This window comes from Theropithecus gelada, chromosome 7a (assembly GCF_003255815.1).
Source record: "Theropithecus gelada isolate Dixy chromosome 7a, Tgel_1.0, whole genome shotgun sequence".
NCBI classification, from domain to species: domain Eukaryota; kingdom Metazoa; phylum Chordata; class Mammalia; order Primates; family Cercopithecidae; genus Theropithecus; species Theropithecus gelada.
In genome coordinates, this window is record NC_037674.1 from 57,411,236 (window position 1) to 57,429,321 (window position 18,086).

Genomic DNA, 18,086 nt, shown 5'->3' on the forward strand with positions numbered 1-18,086 from the left:
TGCTGCCCGCAGCAGTTGCAGGCGAGGCCAGGGGGTGTTTTTGTTTTCTGAAGCTCAGCTATGAAGATTCCCTTGTGCTTCCCACACAGGTGTCAAAAGGCTGGAAAGCAGTTGGCACGGGCGGCCCACCTTGGAGAAGGAACGAGAGAAGAACTCAGCACCCCCGCATCGCAGGGCTCAGAAGATCATGATCCGCTCCAGCAGTGACAGCAGCTACATGTCTGGGTCCCCAGGAGGAAGTCCTGGGAGTGGCAGCGCTGGGAAGCCATCCTCTGACGTGGACATCAGCACACACAGCCCCAGCCTGCCCCTGGCAAGGGAGCCAGTGGTGCTTTCTATAGCATCCTCCAGGCTGCCCCAGGAGAGCCCGCCTGTCCCAGAGAGCCAGGACAGCCACCCACCACTGAGACTGAAGAAACCCTTTGAGATATTGGTGAGAAAGCCTACATCCTCCAAGCCCAAGCCTCCACCCAGAAAATACTTTAAAAGTGACAGTGACCCTCAGAAGAGTCTGGAAGAGAGAGAGAATTCCTCATGCTCTTCTGGGCACACCCCACCCACCTGTGGCCAGGTAAGAGGATGGGTCCACAGGTTGACTGTTTCCAAGACCAGACTCAAATCTTGAGCATGGGCAAGTTAGAAAGTTAGTGTTAGCAGAGCCAGAATGAAAGTTTCTCTTGCTCCACCAGAAAGAAGCTGTTGCTTAGGACTCAGCTGAGCACTGCCCATGGAAAGATGGGTTTGAAGGTTGACAGATAATTGAAGTCCCAGTCCTGCTTGCTGGCGTCGGGGTTCCCACCCATAACACACTGGAATTTAAGGTTCCTTTCCTCTGTCATTTTTCACTTACCATGAAGGAAAAACACCAGGGCCCCTGCAGGGCCACAGTCTTTGCCTGTGGATCTTTGAGTGTCCTGCTTGTAGGGAGAATAGTGGCTTAAATAACTAAAAAGGAGCCTGGCGCAGTGGCTCATGCCTGTAATCCCAGCACCTTCGGTGGCTGAGCTGGGTGGATCATGAGCTTAGGAGTTCAAAACCAGCCTGGCCGAGATGGTGAAATCCTGTCTCTACTAACAATACAAAAATTAGCCGGGCATGGTAGTGGGTGCCTATAATCCCAGCTACTCGGGAGGCTGAGGCAGGGAATTGCTTAAACCCAGGAGGCGGAGGTTACAGTGAGCCAAGATTGCGCCACTGCGCTCCAGTCTGGGCGACAGAGCAAGACTCCATCTCAAAAAACAAAACAAAACAAAACAAAACAAAAGCAAAACAGAACAACAACAACAAAACAAAACAAACGAAAAACAACTAAAAAGGGACAAGAGTTGCTTACCCTGCTTCTTAAGTGAGTAGACTGATATGATTTTGAGAAACTGGCTCCTATTTCTTCCCCAGTTATCTTTGCCTCCTCACTTCCGTAGGCATGGATCCTTGGGGAGACCCCACCAATCCGTTAATTGGGGCTGCATGTAGTGGCTCCTTCCAAGGGCTATTGTGAGGATTAAAGGTAACCACTTAAGGCAAGTACCTGACAGCATCTCAGGCATATTAGCATTCATTGCCATGATCTTTCCCCATCAGGCCCCTTAAAGCCCTCCTTCCCGCCCCTTGCATAAAAGGCAGGCTGACTGACAGGCAGCTGCTATGTCTTGAGCCATTTTTATGCACAGGCTAATTACACTGAGTACTTTCATGTACATTGTGTCAATTAAATCTTACCACGACCTGATGGTGAGAGTCCCAATTGTGCAAAGAGGGAACTGAGAAACTCTCTCAAGTTCACGTCACTAGTGGGTCATGGTTACCCACTATACCACACTGAGTTTTCCATCCTTACCCAGAAGCTGCCTCCCCCATGGCGTAATGGCCCTGCAGGGGCCCTGGCCCTTCCCATAAGCACAATGTAGGGAGGTGGGAAGGGGCCTCTGGAAATCCTCTAAAACAATCTACAGTGAGGGTTGGCAAGCTTCAGGAGGGGTAGCGGTGGAGTCTGGATATTGAGTGGGAGGGGTGAAAGTGAAGGAGGGAGGAGGAAGCCAGGTTACTAAAAAGGAAGTGCAGTTTTGCAGAGTGCTGGCAGGATGTGGCTGGTTAGCAACACATGATGGAGTTCTCAGATGGATCTGTTCTCCCACCCCCCTCTTTTAAGCCCATATTTCATTTTCCCTTGGGCCTGAGACCTACGAGTCCAGAAGGGCAAATCAGGAGCAACCAGTTGAGAAGTCAGTCATTTTGCCTTCCTCCTGGAGGCCCAGAAAAGGAGGAGTGCAGTTGCCACAGCAGGTCTGTCCCAGTGATGCCCTCGGCAGAGCCACATAGGGTACGGAAATATTCCCAAGTAAGGTGCTGGAGAAGAAACTGGGGTGTCCTCAGGGAAGCCCAGGCAGGGAACTTCCCCACAGGTCATCTTTCATGCTCTGTGTGCCTGGGCAGAATACAGGGCTCCCTCCTGTACCCACCCCCAACAGCACAGTCTCCTGGAGACAAAGGCCGTTCTGCAGCTGCCCTCCTCTGTCTGCTCTGCTCTGTCCCACGTGGCCAGCAGATCCTTCTCCCACAAACATTTCCATAAACGCAATCAGCCTGACATACTTTTATTGGGCACTCAGGGGTCACAGAGAAAGGATCATGGCACGCAATAGAAAACAGGAAGCAATTTGCTTGAGGTCACTCTCAAACTTCCCTTGACCGTTCCTGGGGATTTCTCACTGGATGTTTTCTTCCGTGGCCACAGTGTCCACTGTCTCACCCCGCCCCCACCTTCCCTCCCTGCAGTCTTTTCTCTACAGGGTCCCAAGACTGTTGTCAAGCTGCTGTGAATGACCCCCAAATCTTTCCCATCTACTCTAATTCAAGGGGACTTAACTCTCACAAGCAATATGAACTTTGGGATATTTTCTTCAACAAAAAACTGACATCTCTCTTATAGAAAATCAGCTTAAACTCTCACCTGTGCTTAAAAAAACTTCCAACACACAACCAGATTTTCTAAGAATCCTTTCTCAGAAAACAAACAAAAAACCAAACAAAAACATACTTTCTCCCTTCTATGCTGAATCAACTCTCTCCCTCTTTCCTTCTTTCTCTTCTCCCTCCCTCATCCACCAAGCACAGTTCCAGGAAACACTAGTAAGAGAAAAATTTGTGTAAAATCAAATTTATTTCAGGGGCTAATTTTGAAGTCTCCCATGAAGAGGATGCAATATTGGATGTGTTGATGAAAAGGCAAAACACGTTTGTGTCTGTTCCAAGATGTAAAGCTGTGTTGACTGCAGTTGGTATCACATGTGGCTGCCTGTAAAAGCACTAACAATTCATGAATGTCAGCAGATGTCAACTTACACAGCTCACAATCGGGTGAAATTAAATTTCATCCACATGTCATTTCTCTTGTGGACAAGAGTCTTAGAGATCATCAGACCAGTATTTTAAGCTTCTAATGCCATGACTCAGCCTTACTTTTTTAAGGGCTAGTTTGAGAAGCCCAGTGATTCCTTTGAAATTAGTTGACCTCTCAATAGTTCATAATGCTTTCCTACAGCTCAGTTCTACAGTAGGGAACTTGAGCTGAGGCAATGCTCTGTGAATACATTTCTAACTTTTGTAGACCTTTCCTTCCCCCAAAATGTTTATTGTCAATGTAGATCTTAAATTTCAGGCCATGGATATTTGCCATTTCTTTTTTAGTCCCAAAGGATGCATTTGTTTCTTCCTCCTTCCTTCCTCTCTGGAAGGAAGCCTGCAGCCATGTCAAATGGCCCATCATTACACAAATCTGGAATGAACCGGACGTGGAGACCACTGCAGTATAACACAGCATTTCTCTTGCAGACGATCAAATACAGATGGCATCATTTTGATGATGTCTGCCTTCTCAATCTTTTTTTCCAGATGGGTATTACATTTGGTTGGGCTATGTCTCTGGAGCCCTCTTCTTCTGCCTCTCTGCCTGGAAAATTCTTACTCTGTTTATGAAGCAGACAGAAAGCACTTCTCTAGGAAGCCTTCTTCACCTCTGGGATGGAACTGGTCTCTCTGTTTCCTCTGGGCCCTGACAGCACCTTAAGTACACTGTATGATAATCCAGATTCTTCAAGTATTGCATAGCTTTTCAGAGCCTAGTCCATCTTGTCCCTAGACTGTTTCTGGAAGGACCCCAAGGCTGCATCCATGCTCAGTGGTGGAAACAATTCTGCAACAGATTGATGATGTGTCACTCTAGGTGCCACAGAGGGGAGCAATGGCACAGGTGCTGAGTATCTGTCATCTTTTGCAGAACACTTACTAAATATTTGAAGAGTGCTTAACAAGTGACAGCAATTGACAAGTATTTTTCTGAGTGCTCTAACCTTAGGGAACACTAGCTGCCAGGTTTTTTGCTGCCTTGTTTCTACACTGCCCTGTACCCTCCTGGGGTGGGTAGTTCACCAGGATGCAGTTGTAACTGAAGCAATGCTGGTCCCTCTACACTCAAAGCCTTTTGTTCCTATCATAAAGAGCCAGGATCTTCACGTATGTCAACAGTATGAGCCCATGACCTGGACACCAGGTTGCTGGAAGTCAAAGGATGCTCTTCATGTCTAGGAGGTGCTGTCTCTGCCATGTCAGCACCAAGGAGAAAAAAAAAACCCTCTTTACATGGCTGCTGATGAACTTCTCATTGAAAGCAGCTCAATATCCGTTTTTCCATCCCAATCAAAGCGTGTCTCGCCTTCTCACAGCTTGAGGCTACCGTTTTGACACGGTCTCGCTTCCTGTTTACACCACAGGAAGCCAGAGAGCTGCTGCCACTGCTGCTACCACAGGAAGACACAGCAGGGAGAAGCCCTAGTGCCTCTGCCAGTTGCCCAGGACCAACTCCACAGACCAACTCCACAGAGGGTGAGCCAGGGCGGAGAAGAGCGAGCCCAGGTAAGCTTTCATTGAGATCTTCCAAAAGGGTCTTTTGAAAAAGGGTACAGGGATAAGATAAGAGCACAAACTGGCCTGAGGATCAGAGTGCTCTGCATTGATACCACCACTGGACCCAGCTGATCAATAGTCAAGGGTCCTGGGTGCTGGGCAGCAGCACCATGGAGGTGCTGTCCAGGGTGGGGAGCCTCCTGGGTGGACAGGTGATGCTGTGGGGGTGGCAGCAGGAATGTAGGCCATTCTGGATAATCGGGAGGATGGAGCCCTTGGAAGAGGTCCAAAGACACACCCACCCAGCCATCCTGGGCAGCTGCTTCTAGGATGCCAACATTCCAGATGCAACAGCCCTGCTGCATTCAGGATTTCTGAGTCAGAGAATGCAATACCAGAAAAGTATAAATAGCATTTACCAGTGGTCACCTCCTCCATGAAGTGGATAGCAAGGGTGTGTCCACATGGTACACCTGACAATGCTAAGACATGACTCAAATATGTATTTGCTTGCTAGAGAGAGCATAGGACTTGAAGTCAGGGAGTCCTGGATCTGTCTGTCATTAGCATGATTCTGAGCAACCTACTTTGCCTTTCTGAGCCCAGATTCACATGGGATACATTCAGCAAGCGCACATTGAATGCTGGCTTCGTGAGGCCCCGTGCTAGATGCTGGGGAGAGAGAGAAAGGGATGAGACCAGGTAGTCAGGTCCTGCCTCCAAGGAACAACTAGTAGTGGCAGGAAATAAACATATAGGCTATAAACCATGACTGTTTGAGAAACACTACAGCAAAAGTTCATGAAAGACTTTTGGAGGGCTAAGGGACATTTTGGAAAGATCTAGCACATCTCACCCACAGCAGAGGACCTGTGGGTGGAGGCTCCTCTCCCTTAGTCACCCTAATTGAGGAACATACTAGCGAAAGCAAACGCCTCAGTGTTTAACTAATGGGAGGTTGTCACTCCAGTCTGCAAAGGGCTTGCCTGTGGAACCTGTGCCTCCTGATTCTCTCAACAGCCCCTTACAGCCAAGCCATTCAAAAATGCAGAAACAGGCTGGAGGCCTGGGCTCGCTTGCCAAAGGCCAGTCTCTTAGATTGTGCAGAATTTCTCTTTGATATCATCAAGATGTAATGCTCCATGATTCACTTCTTTTGAAACCTGGCATTGAGACAAGGGACAGGAGGGATCAGAGTTCCTTAAACTGGGTTGCATTCCAGTAGCAAGCATCCCCAAAAAGCACACAGGCCCAGCCTTCCTCTGCCCCTCAGAAAGACAGCCGGGGCACAGTCTCCCTTACCCATGCAGATATGATGCTGGTTCAATGCTGGCTTCTGAGAAAGACTTCTATGTGCTCCAGGGCATGCCTGAGGTCCTGGCTGGCACAGAGCATTGCAATCCCCTGCTGATCACATTACCAACATCCAGGCTGCATCCCAGGTATCTTCAATCAGTACCGAGGGGTGGGTGTCAGTATTTTTCAGAGCTCTCAGATTCCAGTGTGTAGCCAAGGTTGAGAATCCTACTTCACAGATTTCTTTCTACCTGGAACCTTTTCATCAGCTTTTGAGGGAGGGAAAACACTCCTTTGCCGAGCAAGCTGATCAATGACCTGTGTAGAGGGAGAGCAGCAAACACACGGCTTCAGGGCCAGGCAGGTACATACATGAGAAATGTTGGCTGGGTGAGAGGGAGCATGAAGAGCTCTGGGAAGCTGGAGTGGCCCCATCGGAAGTTGTGCACGGGCACCTTGCTTTTTAATGACATGGGTAGGCCAAAGCACAAACAGCTGTCAACTCATGACCTTTGTCTTAAAAGTTTAAATGGCAAGAGAATTGCTTTGGCTTTTACACATTTAATACAGTATCTTGGAGGCTCCTTAGTGCAGTAGAAAGGACATGAACTTCAAAAGTCAGGAGACATGGGGTCTTGCCCGAGCACTGCCATCAGATGGCCCCTTACCCTTCTTGAAATGTAAAATGCCAGAGATCGGCCCAGATATTCTCTGAGCACCCTTCTAGGCCTAAAACACTACGATACTGTGAGATTAACTCCTACTTCTGGTTCTTCACTTCTGCCTTTTGGCAGCTCAGTCAGGTAATAGCACCTGGAGTTCACCCACCTCGGTGTCCCCCACTTCTGCTAGTCTCCTCCTCTTGAATACTTCTTGCTGTTCAGCTTGGAAACTAGAATTTAGGAAGAAAAGTCACAGTATGATGTAATGCACAGCTTTGGCCTTGTTTCTGCACTGTAGTGACCCAAACATCCCCGATAAAACACCCACTGCTTAAGAGGCAGGCTCGGATGGACTATAGCTTTGATACCACAGCCGAAGACCCTTGGGTTAGGATTTCCGACTGCATCAAAAACCTATTTAGCCCCATCATGAGTGAGAACCCTGGCCACATGCCTCTACAGCCCAATGCCAGCCTGAGTGAAGAAGATGGGACACAGGGCCACCCAGATGGGAACCCACCAAAGCTGGACACCGCCAATGGCACTCCCAAAGTTTACAAGTCAGCAGACAGGAGCACTGTGAAGAAGGGTCCTCCTGTGGCTCCCAAGCCAGCCTGGTTTCGCCAAAGCTTGAAAGGTTTGAGGAATCGTGCTTCAGACGCAAGAGGGCTCCCTGATCCTGCCTTGTCCACCCAGCCAGCACCTGCTTCCAGGGAGCACCTGGGACCACACATCCGGGCCTCCTCCTCCTCCTCCATCAAGCAGAGAATCAGCTCCTTTGAAACCTTTGGCTCCTCTCAACTGCCTGACAAAGGAGCCCAGAGACTGAGCCTCCAGCCCTCCTCTGGGGAGGCAGCAAAACCTCTTGGGAAGCATGAGGGAGGACGGTTTTCTGGACTCTTGGGGCGAGGGGCTGCACCCACTCTTGTGCCCCAGCAGCCTGAGCAAGTGCTGCCGTCGGGGTCCCCTGCAGCCACGGAGGCCAGAGACCCAGGTGTGTCTGAGTCCCCTCCCCCAGGGCTGCAGTCCAATCAGAAAACTCTCCCCACTGGCTCAGACCCGCTTCTAAGGCTGCTGCCAACACAGACTGAGAAATCTCAAGGTCCAGTGCTCAAGATGCCAAGCCAGCGAGCACGGAGCTTCCCCCTGACCAGGTCCCAGTCCTGTGAGACGAAGTTACTTGATGAAAAGACCAGCAAACTCTACTCTATCAGCAGCCAAGTGTCATCGGCTGTCATGAAATCCTTGCTGTGCCTTCCGTCTTCTCTCTCCTGTGCCCAGACTCCCTGCATCCCCAAGGAAGGGGCATCTCCAACATCATCATCCAATGAAGACTCAGCTGCAAATGGTTCTGCTGAAACGTCTGCCTCAGACACGGGGTTCTCGCTCAAGTGAGTTTCTACACCTGGTGTTTCTCTCTATCTTTCTCATCTTTTTCTTTCTCATATTTATTTTTAAAAATAATTCTATATATCATTTAAAAAATTCTCAGATACACTGATTAAAGAATTGTTCTGCCTCTTTCTTTCCATGTGTGTGTGCACAGATGTCTGAGTGTGTGTGTGTGTGTGTGTCTGTCTGTAGGTATTACACCTCCGCCTTCCATATTAAGGAGGAGTTTTCACGACACCTGGCTTCAGGAAGGCTGGGAGGTAGGAGGTGGGACTGGCTCCCTGGTGCATTGCTCATGAGGGCTGATGCATACCTGTGGAGATTTGGAAGGTTGATGCACATCTGAAATGTCCTGCGGTTACTCAGAAAGACCAGAATGAGGCCAGATTATCCATTGGGAATTCTTACTGCTCTCCAAATGGAATCCACTTGTACTCTGCACGTGGGTTCATCTCCCTGGTCAGGGAGTTAGGATGTCTGGGTCCTAGTCTCAGCTCAGGCACTGAATCTGACTACGAGCAGGTTCTTTCCATACTCACCCTCAGATTCCTCATCAGCTCAAATTAGGAGATGAATGAGACCTTCTTTGCAGAACCAAGAGGATGTCAGGCATGCCATGGGGTTCCTGCTGTAGGGCTGGGGCTTGGTCTTCCCTCTGATCAAAGTAGCTCTGCATTTATTAATTTTATTTATTGTTCTTATGCTGCTGCGAAATATCTGTAGAGTGAAGGGATGCTAGTATCTACTCATAGATTTGTTGCATCAAATAATATGCACATAAATGCTTGGCACCACACCTGGGATAGACTAATTATACAATTACTGTTATCTCTTTTTAATAGGATTGTTCATACTGTGTGTTGTTTCTCCCTATGAAAGCCTTTCAGAGCTGAGAGAATATACAGAGGGTCTCACGGAAGCCAAGGAAGATGATGATGGGGACCACAGTTCCCATCAGTCTGGTCAGTCTGTTATCTCCCTGCTGAGCTCAGAAGAATTAAAACAACTCATCGAGGAGGTGAAGGTTCTGGATGAAGCAACATTAAAGGTAGGTTTCCTTTGTAAGCATCTGCAGTAACCAATGGCTTATTATGGCTGTGTGGCCACCTTAGTTGGGCCAGAGGGGAAGTAGCTTGAGTAGCCTGCTGACATCAGACCCAGGTTGTGTCCTGTGATGGTTGGACATGGTAGCACTTGGCCACAGTAAGACTTTCCATTTGAAGAGAGCCTTTTAGCTTGTGAACTGCTTTCAAAAGAAGGGTTCAATGACTTCTTGCATCTTCTTTTGTCATTTTATAAATGAGAACGGTAAGGCTCAATCAAGGTTACAAAACCTAGGTTTTCTGTCTCCAAGTTCAAGTTCAATGCTGTTTCCACAAACCATGGGCTGCTGTCCTGGCATGTGTCTGTTGTGGGATGCTGTCCATTGTAAACAATGTGGGTCACAAGAGCTCTCACCTGGAGCTTTCATTATTTCCACTGTGCATGGAGAGGTGGCTGATCCCAGGGCTCACAAGGCCCCCATACTTCAGTCAAGTCATTCTGAGAGTCTCACTTCCCATATGTTTTCTGAGCATGACCCAAAGGGGTGTGGGGAGGAAGTGGTCAGGCTGAGCTGGGGCCAGCAGTCAGATGAGCTCGGGCTCGTAGGTCCTGCACCCTCTAGGTGCTGCCCCAGGCCTACGCAGGCTTTTGGCACTAGAATGATCCAGACTAGGATGAGAGGATAAGGAGGTTCTCGTGTTCCATACAAGGAGGCCTCATAGCTGCAATTTCCACATCAATAATGTGGGTGAGTCTGGTAAGCACAAGGTGCTGCTGTGCTGAGATTCTTTCTCTGTGGCTTTCACTCATCACCTGGGACCATCATCCCCCAGGACCTTACTCAGTGCAAATGAAATAACATGAAGAGCTGTTCTGCCTGAGCTGCTCTGGAGAGAGTATTTGCTTTCTAACCTGAGAAGAGCCTTCCACAAGGCAAGTAACCTGATACTTGGGTAAGAGTTGAGAGATTTGGGCTAGTGTTGGGGCTTGGAGGTGAGGGTGCAGTGAGATACATTCATCCTTCCATGCTTTTGGGTCTTAGGGGCTCCAAGTCTTAGGATCATAGGGACAGCTACAAGTGGCCTAGCAAGTGAATTCTAGTGGCCCTGAGCAAGTGAATTCTTTGATATAAATTTACTCCTTAGTGCCAAGGTACAAACAGGTGGCCCAAGAGCCTGTAGGTGTATTTTGTTTGGTCTGCATGGTGATTAAAAAAATACTGAATTCTATATATGACAAAACCTGAATTGAAACCTGGACTTTTTTTAGGGAAGTGATCTGGTAGCGCTAGGTCTGTATTCCTATGTAGAGCTGACCCTTTGAGCAGATGTACTCGTTGGCTCTTTGCTGTCACTCACATCTGCCCATTTTGCTCATTTTAGGGACCTGCCTAATTCCTATAGGCATCTGAGTTTGAGACCCCTGCTCTAGACTGGATTAGGAGTCTCTGACGATGTCCTGGCTCCATGTGAGTCCTGGTCTAGGCTAAGTAGTACTGTAGTAGTGTGAGTGTGTGTGTGTCACACTTGCACACTGTGCATTGGGGCAAGATGTTAGCTGGATTTCCTTAGTGCTGCTGCTGTGACCCATGGAGAAGTAGAAGGGAAGAAGGAGCAACCAATTCCTGCAGAAGAGCACTGACCCCTGTTTTGTTTTTTTTTACCTGAAGTCCTACAACCTGACTTCATCTCACACTGTCCAACATGCTATGATTTCTGACTGATTCATGGAACGCCCCCTGCCCGGGTGTGGATGGGGTGAATGAGAGAGGAAAATAATTATGCTTGCTGCTTTACATACATTTTTTTTCTTCTAAGCTTCCCATGACTCCTGAAGAGTCCATTCTTTACAGATGAGGAAACTGAGGTTTAAGGAGGTGATGTAACTTGGAGGCTGGCCAAGCTGGGGTTTGAGATAACAAATCAGTCTGATGTCAGTCTGATGTTAAACTGTTTATCCTCTTGCAGTAAAATTGTTTTTGAATGTATGTATTTCCTCCTGCAGCAATTAGACAGCATCCATGTCACCATCTTACACAAGGAGGAAGGTGCTGGTCTTGGGTTCAGCTTGGCAGGAGGAGCAGATCTAGAAAACAAGGTGATTACGGTGAGTGGTCAAGTGAACCTGAGGTTCCTCCTTTAATTAACTTTAATCTTTGTTGGCCTAAAAATCCTCTAGCATTGAGGAACCTGAGGTTCAGAGGGGAGGTTCTGCTTCATGCTTGGATCTTACAGCCTGGCGATTCTAACGATGTAACAGAATTTTTCTAACACCAAAACAATTTAGAGAAGCAAAGAGCTTTGCTCCCATCATAAAAGCAAAACTACAGGTACCACATTTTAGTGATTTCCATGCATGCTATCACTCAGTCCTCTTAATTATTAATGGACCTCATTAAAGAGGCTGAGGCAGAGACATGAGATTTGTTTGTGTTTGTTTATCCCACATATCTTGCAGAAAGGGGACCAAGAAGTGATTGGAGGTAAAGAGTCAGAATTTCTAGGGGAGCAGCTATAAAAATGTCTAGACTGCCTATGAGAGTGTTTCTCAAAATGCATTCTGCCAAATGAGACCGACCATTTCTCTATGAGAAAAGAATTCTTTGTTGAAACATTTTGGGAGTCCCCATAATACCCTGCCAATACTTAGAAATCTGCCATGCAAATTTGCATTGTAGACCCTCTAATGCCTTTTGCTTAGAAATCTGCCATGCAAATTTGCACTGTAGACCCCCTAATGCCTTTTGCTTTTTAAAAGTAGACATTTTCAGAGCTTTTGTTTAACCCAGTATTCCTCAAGTTTTTTTGATTTAAAAAAAAATTTTCTTGGCCGGGTGGGTGGCTCACACCTGTAATCCCAGCACTGTGGGGGGCCAAGGTGAGAGGACTGCTTGAGCCCAGGAGTTTGAGACCATCCTGGGCAACACTGAGAGACCCTGTCTCTATTTTTAAAAAAATTACAGGAAAAGCCCTTTTCTTACACAATACCCGTAAATATGTCATCGAATCAGTGTTTTGAGAAAACTCCTTTGGGGAATTCCCAAAGTAGTAGAAAACTACTTTGGGAAAAAAAGATTTTAGTTGGACTCCCAACTAGAATTGTGCTGATACAGTTTAGGACATTGTGCTGGGATAGATTCTGAGGGCTTACCTGGTCATTATTGCTGGTGATCTCTGCTCTGGATGGAGAAGGAGGGAATGCTGGCCTCTGTGCCAGCAGCTCCAATCTAGGACACAATTATCTTTAATCTTTGTTGGCCTAAAAATCCTCTAGCATTGACTAACTGGTTCAATCCTCCTCCAGCAAGTATGTGGACTTGACTTGAGTGATTTCTGGTCCTGACTTCCTTTGGTTTGCTCAGGTTCACAAAGTGTTTCCAAACGGGCTGGCCTCCCAGGAAGGGACTATTCAGAAGGGCAATGAGGTTCTTTCCATCAACGGCAAGTCTCTCAAGGGGACCACGCACAATGATGCCCTGGCCATTCTCCGCCAAGCTCGAGAGCCCAGGCAAGCTGTGATTGTCACAAGGAAGCTGACTGCAGAGTCCATGCCCGACCTCAACTCCACCACTGACTCTGCAGCCTCAGCCTCTGCAGCCAGTGATGTTTCTGTAGAATCCTGTAAGTTCTCCCAACTCCCACATGGGCCACATCCTCTTTGGCCATGTGTGGCCAGACCTGATGGGGCTACTCAGTAATTTGTGACCCCAAGAATGTGTGGCCTGCCTAGTACACTGTTTGAGATGTATGTCTGTGTTTACATATGCCTGTGTGCAAACATGGGGGCAGCATCACCCCGGGCTCACTTGATGCCCAGGGCATCTATGGCCTGGGAGAGGAGAGGATCCCTAACAGACACCTTGTGTTTTTCTTAGCAGCAGAGGCCACAGTCTACACGGTGACACTGGAGAAGATGTCTGCAGGGCTGGGCTTCAGCCTGGAAGGAGGGAAGGGCTCCCTGCATGGAGACAAGCCTCTCACCATTAACAGGATTTTCAAAGGTGTGGGGTGTATCTGGTTCTTTGTGGGTTCTCCAGTTGTGGGCATGTGGCCAGGCCCCCAAAAGGCTTCTGGGCACTTTCTGGGCTATGTTGGTTTCCCACAACTCCATGTCCTCTTCATAGGCATGCTGGTCTTTTTAGGGCTGAATTCTGCTTTTTCTACTTTTTCTCCTTTGCTCTGACATCCCCTGAATCCCTGGTGTGTTTTGATGGGTCCTCATAAACACCTAAGTCCTGGGCTTGGTTTGGGTTGGCAGGGCCAGGACTCTAGAGTGAGGCAGTGGGGCACTGGCCTACAGTGCAAAATTTTAAAGGGGTGCCAAAATCTGCAGTAACCCAGATCAATACTATTTTAATGCAGTGTGTTTAAGTTAATTTTAGAAAAACATGTTGAACAAAATATCGAAGTTTAAATAAAGACAGTCTGACTTTGTACTGCACACCTGGCCTCATTTGCCTTACCCTAGAACTCGACACATCAGCTCCTGCCTTTATTTAAAATTTTGTTATTTGGTTCATCAGGGATTGGAGTACAAATCAGTCTGATATGGGGGTCCCTTGGATTTCCCTGTGAAAATCATGAATGACTGTGGCAACCATGTAAAACCACTCCTGATTCTTTGGTGTTCCTCAAATTGGAGGTCTCCAAGCCACAGAGCAAGGGGTTGTAGAGAGAGGAGTGCTGGAGAGGGAGGCAGGTGAGCCGGGTTCTAGTCCCAGCTCTGCCTGTAACATGCTGAGTGACCATTCCCTTCTGGGCCTGAGGCTCCTCATCCATAAAAGGAGGTAAAGAGGTACAGGTGTGTATCTGAGGGCTCTTAGGACTGAGACCCAAAGGGACTCTTAGCTCTGTCCCTCACCCACCATAAGCTCCTGCTGTCAACTGGTTTCATTACAGGAAGTTCTGCTGCAGCTGCAGAAACCCAGAAGGTACAGTGAGGCTTACATGACATTCCCCCCAGAATCCATGTTAACCCCAATTCTGGGAAATATATTTCTGATTTTTGAAGGTCAATTTAGAAGGAACATTGGGTTCAATGTCAAGAGGACTAGATTCTAGTGTTACTGCTGCCACATGACCTTAGTAGCATGACCTTGGACAAGTCACTTCACCACCATGGACCCATTTACTTAAATGTTGAGGATGAGACTGCCAGCTGCAGCGTGATGTGGGAGGGGAGATGCAGATTCTGGAGCCAGAAAGTCTGGGTTCCAGCCCAGGGCCTACCACTAGCAGCTGTGAAGCTCTGGGCCAGTTACTTGAGTTCTTGGTTTCCTCAACTGTTAAAAGGAAACACAAATAATACATCCCTCATAGGATTACTGTCATAAATGCAAAACATTAGCACAATGCCTTTTAAAATAAATGCCCAATACACTTTAGCTATATTTTCATTACTATGATTAGTATTGTCTTCTACTCTTATTCAGGATTTGTGAAGACCACTGTGTCAAATGGATGGGAAATTATCTTTTAATAAAACAAGTAAAATAGCATTGTTTTCACATGCAGCTTTGAAATAGTGGGGGGCATATATGTTTGTTTCCTTTTTTATGTAGACACAGAGGACTTCATGCCACTCAGAGGCAAGATCCCTGTAAAGATTGTTGCACAAAAGTCTCACTAGCCCTCTTCCCATACCACCTATTGCTGATGTCCTCATCAGATGCGGAGAACAAATGTGAAGGGGATAGGATATTGGGTCAGTGTCCAAAGCAGGGTCTAGGCAGGACTCAGTTCCCCAGAGTCTTCTATGAACTATGGACGGTGCTCCAGCCAGGCTAATGCGCGGAGCTGCCTGATGGTTCCCTGCCCTGGAGACAGCATGGGCTATCCCTTTCCAAGGGCCATGGAGAGCTGCAGCCTGGTTCCCTAACCTCTGAGTCACCATCTTAAGAGATGCCTCATTTTAGAACCACCAACAAGCAAGCTCCCACGGGATGATGCCCCACTCTCTACCAAGCTATCCTGGCTCCCTGGAGATCAAGGAGAGGAGGCAACTTTTCTTGTTCCCCATCATCTGTGGAACCCATTATCTTCTCCCTTTCAGGAGCAGCCTCAGAACAAAGTGAGACAATCCAGCCTGGAGATGAAATCTTGCAGCTGGCTGGCACTGCCATGCAGGGCCTCACACGGTTTGAAGCCTGGAACATCATCAAGGCCCTGCCTGATGGACCTGTCACGACTGTAATTAGGAGGAAAAGCCTCCAGCCCAAGGAAACCACGGCTGCTGCAGACTCCTAGGCAGGACATGCTGAAGCCAAAGCCAGTAACACATAGCTCCTATAACTGCTGATTCTCAGGGTCTCTGCTGCCGCCCTACCCAGATGGGGGAAAGCACAGGTGGGCTTCCCAGTGGCTGCTGCCCGGGCCCAGACCTTCTAGGACACCACCCAGCAAAAGGGTTGTCCCTAAAGTAAGGGCAGAGTCACACTGGGGTAGTTGATACAAATTGTAGACCGTGTAAAAAGAGAGCTTAATGATAATATTGTGGTGCCACAAATAAAATGGATTGTGATTTCATATGAAATTCATGCCTGGCTTTGAAAAATGTTTCAAGTACTGTAACTGTGTCATGATTCACCCCCAAACAGTGACATTTGTTTTTCTCATGAATCTGCAACGTGGGCAGAGATTGGAATGGGCAGCTGATCTCTGTTTCACTTGGCGTGAGCTGAAGTCATGCAAAGGCTGGGACCATGTGAGATTACTCACTCATACATCTGGCCGTTGATGTTGGCTGTTGGCTGGCAACTCACCTGGGGCTGGTGGCCTGAATGCTTATAGGTGGCCTCTCCTTGTGGCCTGGGCCTCCTCACAACATGGTGTCTGGATTCCCAGGATGAGCATCTCAGGAGTGCAAGAGCCATGTAGAAGCTGCATCTTGTTTATACCTTTGCCTTGGATGTCGCATAGCACCACCTCCACTATACTCCATCAGTTAGAGCTGACACAAACCTGCCTAGGCTTAAGGGGAGAGGAAATATTGCTGGGGTCATTTATGAAATATATAATTTGTCACATGAAAGATTTGCAAAATTGTTTTTGTTTGGATTGGAGAAGTAATCCTAGGGAAGGGTGGTGGAGCCAGTAAACAGAGGAGTCTAGGTGAAGCACCAAGCTCAAAGCGTGAACAGGTGTGCTGACAGAAGGAACCAGCATGCATATGAGGGTATCAAATAAAATTGCTACTACTTACCTACCACATGCCAAGCACTGTGCTCAGGGCTAAACGGACACTGCCTTTGGTGATCACAGCAGCTTCTACAGTGTATGGTTCTGTGCCAATGTATTGATATGAGGGCAAAAATGTACAGTAAATAGATTATCCAGCTGGTAAGTGATGCGGCAGATTGAGTCCTTCCTTCTGTGATTCGGTAGAGACTGTCAGCCCAAGATGCTTTAAGTGCACAACATTATAGGGAATACCTGAGCGCCTGGCCAAAGGGATATTTGGTCTGGTCATCTCTGGGTGCCTGATTGTCAAGCTAAGGACCAGGCAATGTGCCTTTGCATCAGCAACAACCAGCATCCCTTGACCAGGCCTGGGCCAGAGTATTGGCCTCTTCTCAGCCCCTGATCCTGTGAAGTAAGGATGTGGGGGAAGACCTGGCAAGGACAACAGATGGAACACAAAAAGTAGTAATTCTCAGGCCATCATCAGTGGAGCCATGTTAATGCAATCCGATGGCTTCTCTAGGGTCCACAGGAAGTGAAGAATCTGTTTCCCAGCAGTAGACTCAGAAAACCCAGCTGGGCTCCTAACCTTACTGTAAACCCCTTTAATGGCTTCATTAGAGCAGGCATTCAGCTCACTGTTCTATTCATCCCAAGGAATAATGGGTTTAGAGCAGTTTCTGTCCTGCTGGTTAACTTGTTTGGCCTTCTACTTGGCTACACAGGGCCGGACAAGGCGATCCCGTCTTGGTTAGACCATCACCTCAGGGTATGGAGCTCAGAGGGGGCAGGCATGAAGTTTCCTTGGCTGGTGCACCTAGAATTGGCTGAGCTCATGAGAAGTTGATATAGAACAGTGCTTGACACAGAGTGGGGACTCTGTAAGCACTTAATGAATGAATGAATTCTAAGTCAATCCAAGAGCCTGATGATTTCTTGAAAAGGGTGTTAGCTAAAAGATCTTAAGGCATGATTGTGGAATCTGTAGTTGCAAACAGAACACAGAAAGAGGAAGCTTTCTGCCCCCTTAACACTGAGCTGTCGTGTTTTAAAGCTTGCTCACATCTTGGCACATTTAAGAGACAGTCACCCCAGGACTCAAAAATAGGGAAGTAACAGTAACACAGGGGAAATGTTTTCTATTTGGAGGAGCAAAGGCTGAGAACACTGTGAAAACATCCTGCACGCGCAATAGTAACCTGGGTAAATGCAACGTGAAGGGATTTTAGTCAGACACACGCGGTCTTTCTTACAAGGAAGGTGGCGGGGGTGCAGATAAGGTTGCTAGAGAATGTTAGAGGATCCCTCTCTGGATTGGAGATAGGGAAAGAAACTTGCATGGCTGCTGAGGCCCCTTCCAGGTGGCAAGGCTGTGCTCCCTGGTTCTGATGATGTGCCTGGGTGGACATGGCCCCTGTGGGTTTGTGCAGTCTTGCAGCAGGATCTAGAGGGGAGATTCCAGCCAGGGCTGCTAGAGGGAGGCATGCTCGTCTATCTTTCCTGATGGCAGGATGGCCTGGCCAGGGCCTGGAAGACAGAGACCTCCTGCCTCCACCTCAGTAAGAAGACAAGGAAAGGCAAATGCCCAGGGGAAAGAAAAAGAAGGCTCTTC

General features: G+C 47.9%; 1 protein-coding gene across 3 annotated transcripts in view; it reads left to right on the forward strand.

The window, feature by feature from the left end:
* The window catches only part of IL16 (interleukin 16), a 136,586-nt gene extending 120,761 nt beyond the window's left edge, over positions 1-15,825 (forward strand). For 2 of the 3 annotated variants that reach the window (XM_025390533.1, XM_025390535.1), the window contains 8 exons: positions 90-571; positions 4,770-4,911; positions 7,159-8,251; positions 9,132-9,300; positions 11,301-11,402; positions 12,658-12,916; positions 13,174-13,296; positions 15,348-15,825. In XM_025390533.1, coding sequence (XP_025246318.1) covers positions 90-571; positions 4,770-4,911; positions 7,159-8,251; positions 9,132-9,300; positions 11,301-11,402; positions 12,658-12,916; positions 13,174-13,296; positions 15,348-15,541 — 2,564 coding nt within the window. In that variant the 3' untranslated portion in view covers positions 15,542-15,825. Of the gene's footprint in view, positions 1-89; positions 572-4,769; positions 4,912-7,158; positions 8,252-9,131; positions 9,301-11,300; positions 11,403-12,657; positions 12,917-13,170; positions 13,297-15,347 lie in introns of all 3 variants that reach the window. The other variant, XM_025390532.1, reaches the window with a different exon arrangement.
* The last annotated feature ends 2,261 nt before the right edge of the window (positions 15,826-18,086 follow it).